General features: G+C 37.2%; 1 protein-coding gene and 1 pseudogene across 1 annotated transcript in view; one reads left to right on the top strand and one right to left on the bottom strand.

Moving 5' to 3' along the window:
* LOC145265711 (S-crystallin 4-like) overlaps positions 1-17074 on the top strand; it is a 36466-nt gene that overhangs the window by 16583 nt on the left and 2809 nt on the right. The window contains exons 5-6 of the mRNA XM_080121768.1: positions 6730-6864; positions 11029-11136. Of these exons, the coding sequence (XP_079977894.1) occupies positions 6730-6864; positions 11029-11136 (243 nt within the window). The remainder of the gene's footprint in view (positions 1-6729; positions 6865-11028; positions 11137-17074) is intronic.
* LOC145265786 (5S ribosomal RNA) lies at positions 16610-16726 on the bottom strand (annotated as a pseudogene).

Below are 17074 nucleotides of genomic sequence, written 5' to 3'. Positions count from 1 at the left end.
GATATTTGAGGTGTGTCAGATTATTTACAAAGTAGTTTGTTTGCTCAATAAAATGGGTCATAAAGGTGGTTTGAGTAGTTCTGAAAAGAGTACTATTACAGCAAAAGAGTACTATTACAGCAAAAGGTAAAACTACCCTCGAAATATGGAAAATGATAAGAAGGTTCCATTAAACTGTGAAGAACTTTGTCAAGGACCCTACAAAGGTACGTAAGAGAGTTGATAAAGGAAAATCAAGTTATTTCACACATGGTTGTAGAAGCAAAGGTTGACGTTCAGAAGAACCATTATTTTTATGCAGGATAATGCTCTTTCGCATACAGCAAACAAAACCAAAGAGTATTTGCAACAACTGGGGTTTTTTGGGCTATAGAAGATGGAGTGACCTGCGAATTCACCAGATTTGAACCCAATTGAGAAACTTTGGAGTATCCTGAAGCGAAGCCTCTATGCAAATGGACGCCAATTTAAGAGCATAGATGAGTTGCGGGATGCTCTCCAAGAGGTATGGCGAGGAATAACTGTTGACGAAATCACAAATTTGACTAATTCTGCGGACCAACGTCTTTTATAAGTCATTCATTAAAAAGGATCGCATATCCTCTACTAATTATGTCAACGTAGAAATTGCTATGTAGTTACTGTGTTCTAAGCATTTTTCCTAGTTCATTTAATGTTTGAAAATTACTTCAATAAACAAGTTATGGGTATATTATGTTTTTTTCTCAACCTCGTTAATAACTTGACACACTGAAATCAAAAGATATTCCTATCTTCTGCCATAGTTTCGCTAATACTGCTTTAAATACTTTTATTTTCTGACTGGAGTAGCTGAATAGTATTGTAAGCACTTTCTCAATGTTTCATTGATTTTAATTCACTCGTTCCTTAAATATTAAAAAAAATGTAAACTCGTTCATAATTTGATACGAGGTGTATATATATATATATATATATATATATATATATATATATATATATATAATATATATATATATATATATATATATATCCGAAATAGTGTTTCATGGTAAACAACTGATGGTCTCTTTAAGAATATTGTTACTATTGTTTGTGCATGTAAGTAAAACTATTCAGCAATACAGATGATTAATTGAATTATTGACAAAATAATATTCCAACGACGGACATTTTGTTTTAAAGAAACTTCCAAGATTATATACTGTTTGTTCACAATTTGATTAATATGTACAAAAGGTACCTTGTTTCACAAATTAATGTTCATACTGAAATCGAAAGTTTATTCAATTTCGTTCCAGCATGATTTCGATATATAATATTTATATATAATATATAGTATTTATATATAGTATATAATATTTATATATAATATTTATATATAATATATAATATTTATATATAATATATAATATTTATTCAAGAAGTAACCTCATTTGCATATTACATTGGATGTCTTCAAGTCTAATGTTAACAAATTCCTAATGAACCGCCCCCCTAATTAAACACTTCATAAAATCTCCTCACTAACGTGATGTACTTGCAATAACCCTTATCCCTGAGTGGCTTCCGGGCCTTGATAAGTGGTGATCACTGTGTAAAAAAAAAAAAAAAAAAAAAAACATTATATAAAATCTATTTTAATAATACGCTTCATGCTATCGTTCGTTTTTTTTTTCTTTTTTTTTTTGTAATAGAATTGTCTTCATTGTTCTTTTCAGGAATATTACTAATATTGATTTATTTAAAAAATAGTGGGGGTATCCGGCGTTGCCTGGGTGTTTGGAGGTGTGTGGAGGGGGGCGTAAATCAAAACAAAATTGAAAATAAAGAATAAGCAAACGTAATAACTCTGTTTAAATATTATTAAAAAGCAGCGAACGTGAAGCAAAACAAAGAATAAGCGAACGATGTTAAAACTTCTTAAAAAATCGGAAAAACAAAAACAAAAAAGCAGCGAACGTGAAGCAAAACAAAGAATAAGCGAACGATGTTAAAACTTCTTAAAAAATCGGAAAAACAAAAACAGCGAACGTGATGGAAAAATTTTAAAAAAAAAGCAACGAAAAAATGGCATGAATAACCCTGTTTCAATATTTAAACTTTAAAAATTGAAAATAAAATATATCTGATGCGTCGTGCAATCTTAAGATAATGACGCTGCTACTATACCGACTAGTCTCTGACCACGTGAACGAAATTAGGTCGTTTTTTTTTTTATTTATTTATACTAATTCAAGAAAAAACTTTTTTGCGCATGCATGTTTGGCTAAATTCTCATGAAGGAACGATTTTTTGCTACCCCTCCCGGTAGGAAAGTGCCCAGTTGAGGGTGAAGGAATTAATGCTTTTGGCCAATTTTTCGATATTTGGCATCCGAAGGGGCGATCTTCAAAATGATACTGATCCCGTGAAAACCCGTCGCTTCTGTCAAAAGTTTTTGCGAAACATACATACATACATATATACATTTAAACAGATTTTTGCCCTTTATATTATAGACTAGTGAGGGGTACCCGGCGTTGCCCGGGTGCTTGGAAACTCCGGGGGTGGGAGGGTTAAAAAAAATGTTTTGGTAGGTAAGTATGAGGATCGAACCCGAACCGTCGAGGCAAAATTGTAAATTAAAGTGTGAAAAAAAAAAACATGCGACGTTAACCATTGCCCCACCGCGAGATGCTAACGGAAACACCTTTGAATTTATTTAATTATTTGGATTTGGCAGGGGCCCGTTTTAATGAGTTAACGAGGTCAAGTTTGACTGCGGGGTTTTTATTTTCCCAAGATGTTATAGGAAAACGACTAACCCACATGCGGCGAGCGACAAATGTTGAATATTTATCTTCCCGAAATCGAGCAAATTAAATAGACAGGCGAGCTTCGTTGTTAACTGTGAGATATTACGATTTGTATGTGATATAAAAAGTTTTAAAAAGTTGTGAACCGACCGACCGCTTCTCTGAAAGAAGCCTTTTCTAGACACACAGAAAAAGCGAACACACATACATACATACATTTTAGCTTTTATATTTATAGATATCGATATAATCTACAAAAAATCTGAAATTAAATTATTTGTGAATCTTTAAATGCGCCTTTAAGCAGTTATTTTGTCGAGTTACTCAGACATAATGTTGTTTTTCTAGGTCTTTCAAAGTTCTTGTAGGTTTTATTGCGAGTTATCTGTTTATATTCATTTATTTATCACCAACATAGGGCCCTTGGTTGGTTTTCTTCAACCGTTTGTCAGATAAGAGAATACAAACAAACAAGTCCAAGTCAATATTGTAGCGTTGTCACGGCCACCGAGAGTAAGAAGGCCTGTTAACTGAAAAATGTCTGCAGGCAATGTAGGTAAGATTTGTCAGACTGTCAGTACTATATGAGGGCCATTTGAAAAAGAGCAATAAAACATTTTTAAAAAGAAAAAGGAACTCAGTTCGATTAATACTTAAACTGAACTTTATTCAATATAAAATCTAAATATTATCTATGTAAAATTAAGTAATTTTAAAGCAATATACAATTTAATACTGATAAAACTGAATTATGAAGTTAGGGAACAAACAATTAAAGAAACATTAAACACAAATATTTTTGGTCTTCGGAACAAGATCACAGTGTAGTATCTGTTTTGATGCTACACTTTACTTTTTCTGTCCTCGGTCGGTGGAGGAGAGATCTTTCATGACTGAGATTATTTTTGTTCCTATCCAGAGTGCCCCTTATTGGGAAGCTGGATTTTGCCCACAAGATTATATTTTGAAATATTTAAATAACTATTACTTTAAATACAGAAATTATATTTAAAGTTGGTTTTCTATGTCCATTTTTCCCCCATGTTTTTCATCAAAATGTATAGCGTATTTATTGTATCACAGGCCATCATCAGTGATCGCTCACTGGCAGTAACCTGTGGTGTTCCCTGAAGACTAAGTGACAACAAGTTTCCCTAGATTTCTCTTGACCACTTGTGCAGAGGATTGCATGTTATTGCAACAGCCGTTGTCACTGATTTCTCGTTGGCATCGGCCATTGGTGTTTCCTGGGATTTGGGTGACAAAATGCCTCCCCAAGGCACCAGATTTGAACTGCACACTTCCAGTGGAGATTTGGTTAGTACACTCCCACTTCAGTTTTTCCATCTTCCCTGACCTTTCACAACTAGTTGGTGTGGTGTGGCGTCAGTCGATGTTATCTACACCAGTCTTTTTATTATTATTACTATTATTATTATGATAATAACAAGGGTACTTGTGCAGTGTACGCATTTGTGTTTTAAATATTATTTTCAAGTTAAATTAAATTTTGGGTTTGTATTGCCATGCACACAGATTCACAAAAAGCGGTCAAAAATCAAATATATAACAAATAAATGTTATCAAAGGCAAGATAAGTTACTTTTCTACCTAACTGAATATGTTTTTAGGGGTTTGTATTATTATACACATAGATTTGAAAAAATTGTCAAAAATCAAATACATACCAAATAAATGTAATCAAAGGCAAGATAAGTTACTCTTCTACCTATCTGGAAAGGTTTTTAGGGGTTTTACTCACTTTAAAACGTGAAATCGCTTCAAAAATTAGACAATGTTTATCGATATATTTTTAAAAGAAATATAGCAACATGTTTGGCAGAAAAGTAACTTATCTTGCCTTTGGTAACATTTATTTGTTATATATTTGTTGTTTTTGTTTTTTTTTTACAACATTTTCGAATCTATGTGTATAGTAAAACAAACCCGTAATGTAAATTATTTTCAGTTAAAATGTTATAAAAAACAAAACTTGACGTTTTAAATATATTTCAAAGAAATAAATTACGCCCGGTGCTAAAATATTGAAAATTCATCGATCATAAAAAAAAACTGCCGTGAAAAATGCTAACTTTAAAATATTTGAAAATACTCAGTGAAAAGTTTTATTTATTATTAAAAGACTGAAAAGTATTATATAAAAATTGTTTGTCTAGCAGTAAAAAAAAAATTAAATTAAATATTCGACTATCTCCGAAAAAATAAAAGTTAAAACATGAGTTCAATTATGATATTTTGATTAAAATTATCCGAAATATGCAATTATAATAACTATTATCCGAATGGAGAATTGTTCTTTCTCTTTAGAACATACATGGACAATCACTAACACATATTGGTAGCCATATTTTTGTATGCCTGTTAGCATGACCACGTGGTTGAATACCGGAAGCTGTCTATACCTACAACTTAATCAGGAAGTGACGTTACGCTATCATGTGCATCGGCCTTCTTCTTACTCTCGCTAGCCACGACGTTATACAGCTTCTTTTTAACGGTGTCGTCACATTACTGTTTGTTTGTTCACAAGTCGATTAATATGTACAAAAGGTACACTGATTACAAAATTAATTTTCATACTAAAAGCGGACCTTTACACACTTTCATTCCAGAATGATTTCTATATGCTATTTATCCAAATGAAATCTACGTTGAAAAAGTAACCTCATTTGCATATTACATTCAAGAATAATGATTATTATATACCGTTTATAGCAATGGAATTAGTTTAATTTTTCTATTTAAGTTGATTTATTTAATTTATTATATTTAATTTAATTTATTTGGAATTTTTATTAGTTTCAGTCTCTTTTCTTTATTTTCATTTTTTAAGCAATTTAACGTTACATTTAATACCGGACAAAGCCAGGCAGCTTGATAGTATATATATATATATATATATATATATATATATATATATATATATATATATATATATATATATATATATATATAACTACTTCATTATTTGCTCACATAAAATTAATATACGAAAGTATAGATTTATGCGTAAACTTCAAGTATTTACTTCAAAAGTGCTCAATACGTAGGTAGAGCTAGTTAGTAATTTATAAAATATATATGGCGATTAACTAGGATTCCTCAGGCTTATGCGCATAAGCCTGAGGAATCCTAGAGTGGATGAAACGCCGAATATTCAGTGTAGCTTAATCGCCATATATATTTTATAAATTACTATATATATATATGTATATATATATATATATATATATATATATATATATATATATATGCAAGAGTAGTTCTAAAAATACAGCCTCCTATTTGTTATCTCTAAACGTTAAAGGGCTGTGAAGACGGAAGTGATCCGATTAAAACGAGCGACTTTTTGTGCCCCAGAATTTATTTTTCTACATAGTCACCAATATTCTCAATACACGTTTGCTATCAGTGAACGATGACGGTGCATGGACATCCGGAGCCCATGCCCATTCTATCTTATTCTTCCTCCCTTTTACTCTCTCTCTCTCTCTCTCTCCCCCTCTCTCTCTCTCTTTCTTTGTTTGTTTCTCACCTGTTCAGTAATCATAACAATGAAATTTGGAATCTCCTGTGATCCATTTGGGCGAAAAAAAAAATAGGAGGTATTACTTTTGGAACGCCTCTCATATACATAAATCCGTCCGTTTCTTCATCATCGTCTTTTCTCCCTTTATTTTCTGGCATCATGTCTGTGCTAGAAAAGAAAACGCACACACAAAATGGTAATCGCCTGTTTTTGAACAAAAACTCAAACACCTGGTCACTACAAAAAAAGTAAAAAAAAAATATCATTTTTTTCTTTTACATAGGAGTCAACACATATCAAGGCCCGGAGGACACTCGAGGATAAGGATTAATGGGTGTACAGTAGTCATATTTTATTATTATTTCTTATATTTCGTTTTTTTTTTTTTGTTTTTTTTTTCAGAATTTATTTTTCAACGACATGGGAAGCTCCATGATGAGTTCTGGAATGACAGCAGCGGGAAATTCTTCCGACATGGGATTCTCCACAATAGAACCGACTTATTCCGGATCTGATCTAATGACGTCGGAAACAATGGTAAGCAGATGATCTTTTATATTTAAAGATTATACAAGGTGGAAAGATAAAAGATTCCATGAAAAAAAGCTTCTTTCTTAGAAGTGCACGCCTGTGGAACTCTGTTCCATTTGCCTGTTTTCCACCTGACTACAACTTGGATGTCTTCAAGTCCAGCATAAACAAATTCCTGATGAACCTCCCCCTTAAGTAAGACACTTTATCAAATCTCCAATACTAACTTACTGTGCACGCAATAACTCTTATCCCCGAGTTGCTTCCGAGCCTTGATAAGTGGTGACTACCTTGTAAAAATAAAATAAAATAAAATAAAAAAATAAAAACAACACAGCAGTTTTAAACTTTTATTGAAACAAGTGAAGCATGCATTGTCTCCCGTGAGTGCACAGTGAACGAGGTATAAAAACAATGACTAAGTTCAGCATTCCTCCCCCCTCCCATTTAGCTCAAAAAGTCCCCAGAGGACGTCAAATCCTGGTAAAAATGAACAAATAGTGCAGCTTTAGGCCTTAACATATGTAAATTTGAGTTCTACACCATGCAAAAAAAGAAATGACTAAGTTTGCCCCCACCCCATTTAGCCCCAAAAGTCTCCAAGGCCTAAAAACATATTTAAATTTGAGTTCAGCACCATGCAAAACGGCTAAATAGACATACACAGAAAATTTTGGACAAATATGGTAAAATAGTCCCAAAAATGGAGTATTTTTATTAGCCCTAAAAGAGCCCCTGGGGCACGCCCAAGGGTTATCGTAAAGTATAGACAAACAAAATTATATAGAAATCAATTAGTTACAACTTTTCAGAAAGTTTTATAAAAATCCAAGGCATCAATTTTTTTTAATCAGCACAAAAATGTCACTTTTATCCATTTTAACTTAAAAGGCACCTCTACGGGTGCAACCGGAGTTTTCCCTGAAAAATCCGTTCTGTTACTTTTTTACTCATATCATGTTTAATGTTTGTGCAAAATTTCAAAAAAATTCCTAGGTGGAGTTATTGAAAACGGACAAGGATGAATTTACAGTTCCACCCTCCTTTTGTCGGGGGACCAAAATAAATTCAGGTAACTTGATTATGTAGTAGAGATGACATCTATTCAATGTAGCCACCTTCAGTCTCAATCACTGCCTCGATACAGGTCTGGAACTGGGAGCATGCCTTTTCCACAAGCAGCAGCGGGAGCTTAATGAATACTAGGCAGATGGTGGCAATCAGACTGGCTTTGGTGTCGTGGGAGGTCATGTTAGTGATGTTCTCACTGTATGATCATACAAAGTAGTCCAGAAGGTTCAGGTCTGTGGAGGAGGGGGCCAGTGAGAGAATAGTACAAAGTTGTAGTATTCCTTCTGAAGCCAAGCCTGGCTCTCTTTGGACTTGTGGGCCAGCACAGAGTCCTGTTACTACACCCAGTGTCTATCAGTAGCCACCTGCTTGCACCGGGTGATCACCATTCTCTTCAGCACATCCAGGTACACTTTGGTGTTGACTTTCAAGTTGACTTCAAAATGTGAGGTGACATGATGTGGCCTCCACTTGAAACCACACCAAAGACCATAACTGTGCCCAGAAACTGTTTTCATCATCCTGAGCACATCCCTGTTATTCATGGCAACCCAGCGATGCATTTTGAGAGTTCTAGCTATGATCCTGTTGTCATAACGTGGATCGGTAGAGAGCATGAGTTGTACAGTGGTGCATCTCCAATCTCACTAATCGAACATTGTGTCACTTTCAGACATGATAGAAGGCGCCTATTACTCTTTGGATTTGTACACAACTGGCCAACTAGTAGAGGGTCTGCAACAAACGAAGAAAACCGGTTTTCATCAAATGGAAATGGAATTATGTCGTCTTTTCTATAGAGACAATAAGTGCACAGTCCGATGTCAGTGTGGGAACTGTACACATAATTATTTTAGAGGAATTGAAGATGTGGAAAATTTGTGCAAAGTTTGTCCCCAGAGTGTTCCATCCTTGTCACAGACTATTTGACCAAGATGGGCATCAAGAAAGTTCCCCACCCTCCCTATAGTTCAGACCATGTACACAGTGACTTTTGATTATTCCCTAAGCTAAAGCTTAAAACAGAATTTTATTGCATATCGTTCTTCTAAAGTGTCCTCACGTCTAGACTGCATTTTTGAAATTCACCAGCTGAAATAATAAAAATTGATCAGTCATCTCATAAGATGTAGAACAATAACATACTGAATTTTCAGTCTATCTATCTATCTATCTATCTATTTATATATATATATATATATATATATATATATATATATATATATATATATCTATAAAAGTGAACGTGTCTGTCTGTCTGTCTGTCTGTGTGTCTGTGTGTCTGTCTGTCTGTGTACATTTCCCTACGCAATAACTCTGTCAATTTTTAGTCTATAGACTCGAAATTTGAAATACAGGGTACTGAGATTTGGGAAAATCGATGTGACGGGTGTCAGCCAGAAATTTGGCTGTTAAGGGGTCAAAGTTCAACAATTTGACCTTTAAGAACTCTACCAAACTCCTCCGACAATTTTGGGTCTACACCCTTGAAATTTTAGATATAGGTTCCGTGGACATGGATCTAACGTAATAACTTGATTTGAGGCCAAAACAATAAATTTTCAAGGGTCATAATAGGGGTCAAAGTTTAAAAAATTACCCCCTTTTTTTTTTTTGCTCAGCATACACCTCTAAACACCCGGGCAACGCCGGGCACCCATGCTAGTATATATATAAAAGTGAACGTGTCTGTGTGTGTGTCTGTGTGTCTGTCTGTGTACATTTCCATATGCAATAACTCTGTTAATTTTCAGTCTACAGACTCGAAATTTGATATACAGGGTACTGAGATATGGGAAAATCTTTGGGATCGGTTTTCAGCAAGAAATTTGGCTGTTAAGGGGTCAAAGTTCAACGATTTGACCTTTGAGAACTCTACCAAACTCCTCCGACAATTTTGGGTCTAAGCACTTTAAGTTTTAGATATAGGTTCCTTGGACATGGATCTAACTTAATAACTTTATATGAGCCCAAAACAATAAATGTTAAGGGGGAATAATAGGAGTCAAAGTTTAAAAAATTGACTGCTTTTTTTTTTTTTTTTTGCTCAACATATACCTCCAAACATCCTGGCAACGCCGGGCTGAAATTGAAATTCTAGTATATCTATAAAAGTGAAATTGTTTGTGTGTGTGTACATTTCCCTAGCAAACTACTCTGTCCATTTTCAGTCTACAGAATCGAAGTTTGACATAAGAAGTGTTGAGATTTGGGAAAATCTTTTAATTAGTTTTCGGACAGAAATTTGTACTGTCATGGGGTCGAAGTCCAATTATTTGACCTTTGAAAACTCTACCAAACTCCTTTACAAATTTTGGGTCTAAACACTTACAATTTTAGATGTAGGTTACTTGAACATGGATAAAACTTCTTCATTTGATTTGAGCCCAAAACAATAAATGTTAACAGGTCAAAATTGGGTTCAAAGTTAAAAAAAATATTTGACCTCTGCGGTCTCTACCAAATTACTCAGCCAATTTTTGGTCTAAACATTTGAAATTTTATATAAAGTGTATTTTTTTGCCGAAAATTTGGCTGCCAAGGGAGGGGGGGGGTCAAAGTCCACAAAATCGACCATTGCGGTTTCTAGCAAACTATTCAGCCAATTTTAGGTCTAAAGATTTGAAATTTTACATAAAGGGTATTCAGACATGCAGCAAGCTTTTTAATCAGTTTTGGAGCGAAAATTTGGCTGCCAAGAGGTCAAAGTTGAAAGAATTGACCTTTGCAGACTCTACCAAACTCCTCTGCCAATTTTATGTCTAAACACTTAAAATTTTAGATGTAGGTTACCCAGACATGAGTCAAACTTTTGAATATATATATATATATATATATATATATATATATATATATATATATATATATATATATATATATGCACATAAAGTTATGAACAGTACATAGGGCCCGAGCAAAGCCAGGCTGAACATCTAGTTTTAAATGTTTGTACAAAACAAGTCTGAAAACTTATTGAAGGCACCTTGTATGTATTCTTCGGAATTGTCTGATCTATTTCCTGCTTCCTTTATTCCAACTCCTTTCATATTGTAGAAAAACACTTTTTTCCTTTTTTTTTTTTTTTTTTTTTTTTAACAGGCGTTTGTGCGCCGGCGCTACTATAAAACATGTCACCGACTTTTACCATTTTTGGAAAGATGTCTTGGTGTCTACTTAGACGGAAACATGTTCTTCATGGGCGAATATGTAAGTATTCAGGCTTTTGACAGGGTATGGCATGAGGGTCTCCTCAGGAAGATTAGATCTTACGGTATCACTGGTAGAATACTTAACATAATTAAATCCTTCTTAGATAAGAGAAAAATCCAGGTTGTCCTCGACGGTCGTACATCTAAACAATATAATATAAATGCGGGAGTGCCCCAGGGATCTATCCTTGGTCCTCTGCTGTTCCTGATATTCATAAATGACCTCCCCGACAAAATTGCCTCTGAGATGGGTATATATGCTGATGACACCACACTCTATAGCAGGCACGACAGGAAAACAAATGAACATATATCTAAAGTAATGGCAGAAACACTAGAGGATGACCTCAAATCAGTAGTGGAATGGGGACAAAAATGGATGGTAACGTTCAATGCCACCAAGACAAAACTGGTTTCATTCAATAATTACAAGAAACCTTCTCTACCACCTATAGCAATGGCCAACAACTCTTTAGCTGAGAGTACGTCTTTCAAGCTCCTTGGCCTAACGTTCACAGGAAACATGAGCTGGAACAATTACATCGAGGGCATTGCCAGGGCCGCTGCGAGGAAGGTGGGCTCTCTCTACCGTGCTAGAAAACTTCTAACACCCGAAAGTATCCTGTACCTCTATAAGGCCACTATTCGCCCATGTATGGAGTATTGCTGTCACATTTGGGCCGGTGCATCGGCTACTAGTCTCTCGCTCCTTGACAGGGTTCAAAAGAGAGTCGCAAATCTGATAGGCCCTAAACTGGCATCAAAACTTCAGCCTCTGTCCCATCGTCGAAACGTTGCATCCCTCTGCCTGTTCTACAAGTATTATAATGGTGAATGCTCTGAAGAACTGCAAGCACTTGTGCCCCCACGACGTGAACACCCTCGACAGACCCGACAAGCTACAAAATCCCACCCCCACACTGTAGAGATCCCTAGATGTAAAAGATCTTTCTACTCCAGTAGTTTCTTCCCCAGAACTGCTAGACTTTGGAATTCCATTCCAGGTCACTGCTTCCCCAACTGTACTGACATGCATAAGTTCAAGTGCAACGTGAACCAACATCTCGCTGCCCTAATCCCTACATAGTACCCCAGTAGATGTTTCCCATGATAGTAGCCCCCAACATTAAAGTGGCAATGTGCCTTGTTTGGGGTGAAAATGTAATAAAAAAAAAAAAAAAAAAAAAAAGTATGCCAACATTTTCTCTTTTCTTTCCTTCTTCTTGTCTTATTATTCTATTTGAGTCCATCGACACCTGTAGACATAGGTGCATCATTGACGAATTCCGAGCTCCATAAATATTGGTTGGCAATCGCTGACAGCAAGTCGGCTCCTGACAGACCAGTTACCCTTCAGAACGACTAGCTTTATGCTTTGCACCCAGGGGTTGTTTGGTTCTCTTCCACTGCAAGAACTTTGACACCAGGGTCGGAAAGTGGGATTGAAAAGTCAGCACCCCGAGGAGGCAGAGGAGGAGGCAGAGGAGGAGGCAGAGGAGGGGGCAGAGGAGGAGGTCAAATTTGACCTACAAAACATGCCTGGGCAGCCCCTTTGGTATTCACCGGTGAGGGAACCTCAGGTGATTAGCAATAAACTAACCCTTTCTAAAAGAGAGAAGACAAAGCCTGGGAGGGTGGACCTCCTAGAACTGCACAAAAAATCAACAGGGACCAGGTCATTGTAGGAATGGCCTAATCTTTGTTGATTTTGGGGGCCCAGGATTTGCACACAGAGGCCAGAGTAGGATTCTTCCTACAGAAATATTGTGATTGGTGACATGTCCCGCAAGCGCTAGTCATATCTTTCTCACAATCACTTACACATGAGGCAAAGATTTATACAGTGACTTATTCATGGAATGATTTTTCCAAATGATATTATATAGCATTTTAGCATACACACCATCTAATTGCTTTCTACACAACACTTTTAGCATTTACGATACCGAACCATTGACAACAGTTAAATGACTATCGGATAGAACTTGAATGCCTACTGGAGAAAACATGAAAAAAAAGACATTTTTTTTTCTTTTACTCATGTTCACCCCTTACAAAGCATATCGCCACTTGGACGTAAGGGGCTACTATTTGGGGTTATTTCTAGGAAAGATTAACAAGATATTTGTCTATGTTACATTTAAACTTCTGCATATCAGTACAGCCAGAGAAGCAGACAGCAGGAAGGGAATTCCGAAGTCTAACTGTTCGAGGGAAGAAATTATTAGAATAGAAAGCTTTCTGGCATTTAGCGACATCAATAATGAAGGGGTGAGATCTTATTGCTAAGCGGGTTTGTCGAGGATATGTATGTCGAGGGGGTACAAGTGAAAGGAGTTCATCAGAACACATTCTATTAAAATATTTGTTAAACAGGCACAGTGATGCAACATTGCGGCGATGGGACAGGGGCTGGAGCTTAGTTGATCAAGTGGGACCGATTAGATTGACAACTCTTTTTTGAACTTTATCTAAGAGGGAGAGACTAGTGGTAGATGCACCAACCCAGATGTGGCAACAATACTCCATGCATAGGCGAATGGTGGCCTTGTAAAGGTACAGGATACTCTCAGGCGTGAGTATTCTAGCTCGATAGAGGGAACCCACCTTCTTTGCAGCAGCCTTTGCAATGTCCTCACTATTCTCAGGTGTCTATGGTCTTTCTGTACAGAGAGACAGATTTTTGGAACAATCTGGCATAGGGATACTTTTCCATACGAGTAATACCTTCACAAATATTCAAAATCCTATAGTATTCACAGCCCAAATAAGTTTTCTTCGGTGTGACTAACCATTGTTGGCTTTTACAAGGTATGGTGCACCTTCTCCAAGTGATGTTACCTCAAGTAACAGCACGAAACTGGATACTCAACCAGACCAGATGAATTCTTGTTCTGAAATCCAGTAAGACCAAGAGACCACAAGAAAGATATACTAATCATATTTGATTGGTCAATTGTGGAGAGGAAAATTAGATTCCCAACTTTTTTTTTAAAGGTGGTCACCACTTATCAAGGCTCGGAAGCCACTCGGGGATAAGGGTTATTGTGTATACAGTATGTTAGCATTGGAGATCTGACAAAGTGTCCCACCCAAGGGGGCGGCCCATCAGGAATCCGTTTATGCTGGATCTGAAGACATCCAGGCTGCAGCCCGGTGGGAAACAGGCAAACGGAACACAGCTCCACAGGCGTGCAGTTCCAAGAAAGAAGCCCTGTTCACGAAATCTACGTTTTGGTTTTGGCACAGACAAAGAGTGAGGAAAATTTTTGACAGTGGTTTCAGCTAGATGGGGGCTTCTCACGAAAGACCGGCGAGGGGGGGGGACCAGAGACCGGAGCCCAGACGAGCACCCACCATGGAAGCAACGATAAAACAAAGAAGGCTCGCAATGCCCCCACCCCCATGGGAGAAAGACCGCAGAGAAGAGAAAAGGGCATCTCCCACCAAGCCACAAAGCTTTTTTACTAACTCAACGTTTGAGATGCGCTACTGTCACTACTGTCCCATATACACCAACATATGCAAGAGAAAACCAGCAGGTTGCAGACATTTGGGCAGCAGGTTGGATACAATATTAGTACCAAGAAGACAGAGACAATAACACTGAATGTGAGTAGACCAACTCCAGTTCAGGTGATTGGAAAGGACTTGCGCCAGACAGACAGCTTCACCTATTAGGCAGCACAAGGGAGGACATACAAAGAACAAGGCAAAGAGCATGTTTAGCGGAATGAGCAACATCTGGAGATGGGCGCAATACATCACGAACACCAAGCTCAAACTCTATCAGAGCTACATAATATCAACACTCCTATATGGATCGGAGTGCTGGAGAACAACGGAAGCAGATTTCATCAAGCTTCGATCTTTCCATACGACCTGCCTTCGACGAATACTGAGAATATTCTGGCCTGAGAAGATCTCCTACGGGGACCCACTAAAAAGATGCCATCAAGAAGATATGGGTCTAATCATCAGAAAATGACTTGAAAGACCCACAATGAATCACAAGAGCAGCATTGCACTGGATTCCAGATGGCAAAAGGAAGAGAGGAAGTCCGAGAGAAACTTGGAGAAGAACGATGAAATGGAGGGGAAAGGTATGCAGCATTCTTGGGGTTCACTGGCTAGGCTGGCTAAGGATAGGCGGAGGTGGAGGGGATTTGTTGTTGCCCAGCACACCAATGGGTGTAGTGGTTGATGTTGTTGTTGTTGATGATGATGATGATGACGATGATGATGGTGGTGGTGGTGGTGGTGGTGGTGGTGGTGATGATGATGATGATGATGATGATGATGATGATCGTTTGAGATGTAAAGGAGAACTTTAATGGAACATTCGAATATCTATGTGTCTCCTGCAGAGTTCAAGTGTTAACCCCAGCTAGTGGGTCCCTTGATTCCTGAGAACTTTGACTGAAGTAAAATAAAACAAGAACTTGTGAAGTGTGTGGATATTTTTGTTCTCAAAAATCAAATTTAGTGAAGCACATGAGAACTCACACTGGCCAGGGAGAGAACTTGAATGCCTACTAGACACTATCCTCCAGTGTCTAAGGTCTGTCTGTAGAGGGGTTTGTCAGAACAACCTGGCATGAGGATACTTTTCCATAGAAATAAACCCTGACCAAATATTCAAGATAACATAGTATTCACTGCCCAAATAAGATCTCACTATGGCCGACTCACATTAGCTTTTACGAGGAATAGTGCACCTTCTCCAAGTGATATTACCTCAAATAATAGCACGAAGCTGGATACTCCACCAGACTAGATAAATTCTTGTCACGGAATCCAGTTAGACCAAGAGACCGAAATGAAAGATATACTGCAATGTATGAAAATGGATAATTGGGGGGGGAGGAAAATTATGTTTTCAATTTCTTTATTAACTCAGTGTTTGAGAAATAAAGAACTTTAATGGAACATTCGAATATCTATGTATCTCATATAGAGTTCAAGTGTTTGCTCCAGGTAGTGGCTCCCTTGATTTCTGGGAACTTCGACTGAAGTAAAATAAAACAAGGAAAAAATGCATTAGAAATTACCAAGGCAGCTGCAAATAAAAAGATAATTCAGTACAGCAACTGCAAATGCCCAGGAATTGACAACATTCCAAATTTCTGGCTGAAAAAAGTGACGGCACTACATGAAGACTAATCCTTGGTATTCAGTCGAATTATTCCTGGCAAAGAAAACCCACCAGAATGGCTCACTATTGGCAAAACGACTCTCATACCAAAGAGCCAGGAAACACATTTGCTAAACAACTACAGGCCTATCTGCTGCCTCTCAACTCGATGCATCCATTCAGTCTCGAAAGACAAAGGATACCCCCTGTAGGGGCAGTTGCGCATGTAATTGTGAGGCAAGAGTCACGCAATCCCTAACCTGAATCGACACTATTTGGGTCCAGTGGCAAGGAGAAGACCAGGACGACTGGAAACAATGCCGAGATAAGCAGAGCGAACATACAGCACCTGGAATTCCCAAATGGTCACCCATTTAGTACTGACCAGGTTCAACGTTGCTTAACTTCGGTGATCCAACGGGAACCGGTGTGTCAACGTGATTATGCCTCTCAACTCCATACGAGTGGATGACTGGAATAAATGCTGATGCAATTTATTAGCACTTGGCCGATGGGGAATGCCTTGAAGAAGAACAAAAAGGTGCACCAGAAACAAACTTTGGGCTAAAGATCAACTTCTTCTGAATAAAACAATCTTGGAAAACTGCAGGAGATGTAAAAGAAACCTTTCAATGGTCTGGATTGACTACAAAAAGGCATTTGATAGCGTGCCTCATTTCTGGATTCTACGGTGCTTGGAGATGTATAATGTCCATGAGAATATAAGAACTTTCCTCACCAAACAAATGTCCATGTGGCAAACATCTATTGCTCTGCACCTCATGGAAAGGACGATATTTGA

The sequence above is a fragment of the Euprymna scolopes genome, chromosome 40 (genome assembly GCF_053919585.1).
Source record: "Euprymna scolopes isolate OS-2025 chromosome 40, ASM5391958v1, whole genome shotgun sequence".
Classification (NCBI taxonomy): Eukaryota; Metazoa; Mollusca; class Cephalopoda; order Sepiida; family Sepiolidae; genus Euprymna; species Euprymna scolopes.
The sequence above is the reverse complement of the archived record's forward strand: the minus strand, read 5'-3'. Positions and strand labels throughout refer to the sequence as shown.